Source organism: Eurypyga helias, unplaced genomic scaffold (assembly GCF_000690775.1).
Source record: "Eurypyga helias isolate BGI_N326 unplaced genomic scaffold, ASM69077v1 scaffold37019, whole genome shotgun sequence".
Taxonomy (NCBI): domain Eukaryota; kingdom Metazoa; phylum Chordata; class Aves; order Eurypygiformes; family Eurypygidae; genus Eurypyga; species Eurypyga helias.
In genome coordinates this window covers 1-6,035 of record NW_010273334.1, presented here as the reverse complement: position 1 = coordinate 6,035, position 6,035 = coordinate 1, and the positions used below count along the sequence as shown (strand labels likewise).

The 6,035-nt window shown below is 42.5% G+C and overlaps 1 protein-coding gene across 1 annotated transcript; it reads right to left on the bottom strand.

Moving 5' to 3' along the window:
• Positions 1–535: 535 nt before the first annotated feature.
• On the bottom strand, positions 536–5,611 carry LOC104515468 (poly [ADP-ribose] polymerase 14-like; the record flags this gene model as incomplete). Its single annotated transcript, XM_010159445.1, has 7 exons — positions 536–825; positions 1,048–1,222; positions 1,769–1,914; positions 2,581–3,174; positions 3,274–3,480; positions 4,339–4,506; positions 5,549–5,611. Coding segments are annotated over 7 exons (1,643 nt in total), but the record flags the coding sequence as incomplete, so codon positions are not given.
• Positions 5,612–6,035: the final 424 nt, after the last annotated feature.

The following is a 6,035-nucleotide window of genomic DNA, read 5'->3' as shown; positions in this document are numbered from 1 at the left end:
AAAACAAGCAAATCCCTATCCGAGGCATCAAGTCCATCGGTGGAAACGCAGCGCTAAACGTTTGGAGAGGTTTAGACAAACACAAGCCATGAACTACAGTTGCTCCTTTTATTGAAAGCCACCGCATCGTAACGACAGTCTGCGTCGTGATTTAGAGCCGTCAGAAATGCAACGCCGAGGGGTCAGTGGCTGAAAGAAGATCCCTCCCAAGCCCCACCAGCACTCCCCGCATCCTCGTGTGAGTAGGACGGCCATCAGGCTGCGCAGGACGGCCGAGTACGAAGGCTTCCATACGCAACCTAACGGCAGTTTGCGGTAGAAGATGGAGCTCACGCGTCAAACCCGCTCAGCCACCCCGACTGGAAACAAGCAGTCTAGGTCAACGGTATCAAAAAGTGCCGGAGGTTGTTTAAATAAAAGCGAGCATTAAGAATTTAAATCGATCTAACAAAATGCGTGGTGAAAACAAATAGTTTTGTGTTCCTGTCCCAGAAAAAGGCTGAAAGTCATGCAATCTTGGCTGCAATCAAAATGCTTATCTAGTGAAAGTGATAAGGTATTCTGGGTAAGCTTGAATGTCATTAAATATGATAAACATGGATGGCTGCCTCACATTATCAGTTGAGCTATCAAACAGATCTATGGAGTTGCTAGCGTTTTTCGCTGCTGGGGTAATAGATCCTCTTGTCCCCCGAGAATATTCTCCAACAAGGACTCGAGCCAAGTACATGTACTTCTTCCCGTTCACGTCTGGTTTAGAGTAGGTGTCGCTGGCAGAGTAGCTGGCATTAACAGCAAAGTACGTTCCATTCCCAAAGTTTGCAGCTGTAGGCAGGAAAACAAAACATTTGTGAGTGCTTCAGTAGCAGCAAACGCTTATCTGCCACCGTCGGAGCCCGCGAATCTCGTGGCAATTTTGCTTTTTATTTGCAACAGGGAGATTAACAAAGTATCACTTGGTATAGGAGGCAGGACTATACAGATGGCACGGCATATCAGTCCTAGCCCTTATCAGGAAAACAAGAATTGTTTGGAAATTCACATTACCGTGCATTCCAGCATAGCTCCGGTTAAATCCGTGGTTGTTAATTAAGGTTAACGACTCCCAGCTTGTCCCATGAAACAGAAGCCTCTCATTATTTGTGTTGCCATTTTTGTTATCCATTTCACGCTTTTTTATTTGGTAAGCCTTCCAAAAAAATGGGTTCTGTACCCTTTCGATCTGCAAAGTTTGAAAGCAAGACAGAAAAAACAGAGAGTAGGTTGCTGTCATGAAAAAAAAAAAAACATCAGTGTATTGACAATTCAATCTGCTTCCAAGACTCTCCTCCTGCCGGTATGCCAGGCTGAAATAAGTTGGTCAAATCACTCCCAACTTTGGCGTGAGGGACCCAGCAGAACCCAGCCCAAAACACCACGAAGGCTCCATGAGGAGCAGTATAGGGCAGTTTTGTAGGTTTCTGGGGCAGAGAGGAGAGTCCTACCCGCAAAGCGCCCCAGGCTTAAGGGAGAAAACACTGTGCTGTACTATAGCAAAAACGATGTCAAGAGAGAGCACGCTCACTGGGTGCTGAAGAAGCAACTGCTTCAGGGCTGTTCCAAATACCTCAACTGCAACATAAAACTGATGCTGACTGGGGTTAGTGACAGCCATAAAGACTCTTCCAACTTCAGAAATCCCAGTGGGATGTATTTCTCCATTGTTATTAGTATTCTTCATCACTTGCTAGCCAAGAATTTATGCACAGAAGTGATGGCATGCTTTCACCTTTTCAATTTTTAACGATGGACAGGTCCTCAGAAACCTTTCCTGCACATCTTTATACTCTCTTGTTTCTGGTTTTAGCTCCACTATTTTGAGCCGCTGGTTTTGCATGTCATCCCACGTTGCAGGGAGCACTGTTGACTCTTGGTCTGCAGAAGAAACATAATGAAATCATCTTTACCCAAATCCTCTGCTTAAAATAAAATACACCCCGTTACAAACCCTTCATAGAAGCCCGTGCATCTAACTCGTCACCAGTGCCTACTGGTATTTGTCGGCCAAGAGTATTCCATGGGGCTTTTATCAGAGGCATTACTAAGGCACTGGGAATTGCACAGTTACTTTCAAGGATGAAGTGGAGTGGACAAAAAGGTTGTTCCCATTAAGAAGTAAAATGTGCCCCTGTAAAACTAAGTCACAGCAGGACAAAGAAAAATAATACACTGGGAAAAGTCCTGTATGGTTGAGTAGGAAAGAGGCAGCTCCTCACATTGTACTGGACTGGAAGTAAAAGGGAAGAGCATACATCTCAAAACCAGACACGGGCTGTGATCTAGAATGACAACTGCTACAAACATCTGATTATTAATAAGCCTGCTACGAACCTCAGGATGCATTAACTACATTTCAAAAAATATTAAATAACCTCAGGATTCTTTTATTTTTGTTTCCCAATTCAGTTCCTTTCTACATTCTCCAGAAATGGACCTGCACAAGAATATCTTGCATATTCTTACCATTTCTTACTCTTACTAGGCTGGATGCAAGCTGGTTTTCATGTGGGAATGTCAGTCGGTCAAGATGCTTTTACTTACCTTCGGATTTATCAACACGTATAAGGGATACACAATTCCCTTGGTCATCCACAGCACGTCTACTATCTATATTCACCATGTGGTTTTTCTCATTAATGATGACTGAAATGTTTTTCTTCTTTCCCATGAAAGCATTTTCCAAGGACATGTTTGTGAGACTGTCAAAGGGCACATAGGAATCCTTTTCAAAATATTTCCACTCAATTAAGTTCTGTAAAAGTTCTGCCCTCATCTCTTCCTGCTTAGCAACTTTGACTCTGTGGATCATTTTTTGAACAGTTGAATAAGCAATCCAGACGTCTTTCTCAACACCTGAAATTCGAATACTGCCACTACCCAAACGAAGAGCAATTTTCAGTTTCTTCTGTAGGTTATGCAGTTCCTCACTCTCCGCTTCACTGAAGTGAAAGATAGACTCATCTTCGATTTCTGTTTGAAACTGTTCCTTTAAAATTGCACTTTTCAACCAGTTTTCAGCTTCTTCCACTTTCGTTTTGTTTTCACCACAAATCTGCACAACAGCCAGGTCGATTTTCTTTTCCAAAACTGCTTTGGGTTTTTCCTCTGGGGAATGTTTCTCGGAGCTCCATAATGCTACGTTGAAATACACAGATGTTGTTATTAATATGAACTATTATCAGCTCGTGCTAAACAGATTGATCTACAACCTCTACGTAAGCGACGTCTACTTACATGTTAACTTGGAAATCAATAGTTTGGCTGTTGTTTTAGCAGGACTTTGTCTCTTCTGCATGCTTTTATGGAACACGCTCAGCAGATGTGGCTGAAAGATGACTACTTTAACAGTTTTCACAGATGGAGCAGAGTTACTTTTTGCAAAGTCAGTTACTGCATCTATCATCTCCTCAGCTACTACAGTTGGATCACGGCCTGCCACACCTGAAACAGGTCATAAACATTTTAAAGAGCATTAATTAACTGTTACAAATGGTTAAAACATCTTTAAAAGAAAAGTTATCAACACACCCACAATCACTCTGACTTTAAACAGGTCAGAAATAACTTCAGGATGGCAATTAGGAAAAGTTTCTATTCATCAGAAAAAGGAGGTCCAAGACCACCTTTCCAGCAAGGGAAAAGTGGAATTTTACTTTTGTTAACGTGGCGACTGATCAGGTGATGACGTAGATGACGAAGGCTTGGTTACCTAGTAGGCTGCAGGCCTAACGTTCAACAGCCCAGCAGCCAGCTCTTTGCTCAAAAAGCACGTCTAGTTTTATTCATCCAAGAGATCCCCGTGTGCACGGGGGCCGGTTCTGGATTCTCCGACTCTAGGGATTTCTGCTGAACTAACTGACAATAACAAGAGAAGGAAAAGGGACAATCTGGCCTTTTTAACAGGCTCACATTCCATCCGTATCAACCCTTTCGTGCAGCTGCTAGCCGGAGTTGCATCATCTACTGATTTCAGGAATGGGATCATAGCTCCCTGGATGCTCTCCCATGAGTTGCCCACACATACCAGCCTGCTCCTGCTGTGACAAATATTTATGGTTCTCCAGGAAGCACAGACATACCTTTGAATCCCTGTTAGCTGCTCTTTACATACTAGCTGACTGCAAGGAGTAAAGCCTTCTAGGTCTTTGTAAGCTTCTAATAACAGTTTTAAAAAGTCTGCAGCCTCTGAATATATTTTCACCAAGGAATAATCCCCCCCAATAAATCAAACTCATTGCCTGAACCCCGAGATCAGCAGAATCACACACATTGAACCCATTTCAAAAGGGAGACACAAACCCGTTCCAATCGCTGGGAAGGCGACAGAGGTGCACTGCTGTAATTCACACTCCTGAAGCACTTGGGTGACTAGCATCTTGATGTCATCTTGGGCAACAAAATGAATTATTTTTTTGCATGGCAGGCTTCCTGCTTGGGTGGTGATATACAACTTGTTAGGTGTTGAGGCTGTAACATAAGCAGGAGCATGTAAGCAGTTAACAATTATCCAGATACAGGTGTGTACTAATCCTCCTTAGGAGTTAAGAAATGATAACAAATACACCCCAGGATAAGCTTCACGTCTCCTTCCACAAGCCACACAACCCTGTCTATTCTTACTTTCGAGGCACAAGGATTCACTTCATGTTTGGAAAAATATTTGCCTCGTCTGGCAAATAAATTTAGTGTGAGCCTTTGTCAGATTTACTCCGCAGACTTGGAGAACTTCGTGCAGGCTACTACTATACTCTGTCTTCATGCACACACGAGCATGCCATCCATCCTCAGGCTGGATCCTAGCCCCAATTACCCTCTCCACCTGTGCTACAGGGGTTTACCTCGTATCTGCTACTCGTAAATCTTTTCCATTAGTTGGTCTTCCAAGCTGACCTCCACACCAGCATTTTTCCCCACTTCCCTCAGTTAAGGGGTTTTAAACCACATACTCATCCACCCTTACTCCTCATTATTATATTTGCTGTTCACTAGCTGAATCTGGTCTGCAAATAAATGCCCCTTCTGAGGCAGGAACCCAACTTCACTACTCTTCCCTCTTGGTCACACAGAGGATGTGGTAGCAGGCTGCTGGTTCAGCCAACAGCAAACATTTTTTTCACTTGGGGATGAGAAAAGGACTTGCAGGTAGACAGTTGCTTACAGTGAGGTATGACTTCTCTATTAACATTTCTGCCAGCATCATCCCTTGCTCATAGCTCTGTTTGATGTAGACTCAATTTGCTTTTGTCATGGAAAGCTTTACTGGAATAAGAAGATGCAATAATGAATAAATTTAGTTCTTCATGTATGCTTAGAGCCTTTTCTTCTGGAAAATTCTTACTTTCCTTCCCTCATCAGATGTTTTACAAGTATCACAAGAACTGATTGAGAACTAGCTGATGTAACACAGTGCATAACACGGATGTAGAGTAGGCACTGAGAAAGTATCCCAACAGATTCCTTGCCGTGCATGAACGCCTTTCGAAAAGAAGTCAGGAATGCTGTACCGTACCTAGTTGAGCACATTCATCTTCAACTGCTTTTCCAGCACTGTTCAAGATTGCTCTAGAGACACCTTAAACAAGAAACGGCATGTGAATCCACTGTTTCTACTACTGTTAATGCCATTAAGGTCCCATCTGAGGCAGAACTAGACTATCTCAATCCTGATAACCTTCGCTGTTATAAGTGAAAAGCAATTTTAGGCTTATCCTTCTCCATTCAAAGTGATGTCTGAGGTACCTAACAAGTTTCACTCAGGCCAAAACTCCATTGAGTTTTTTTTTCCTCCTTTAGTCCCAGAGACGTTGTATAAAAAGATTCTATTAAAAAAAAAAAAAAAAAAAAACCTTCCCTTTCTACAAATGTCTTAAACATGCCATCCTGTAACACAGATTAACAAGTTTCAGGCACACCCTAATTGAACCTTTGTACCTTAAGAAGCAAAACAGAAACCACCAAACAAAAGGGTTTGAAACATTTAAAAAAAAAAAAATCAC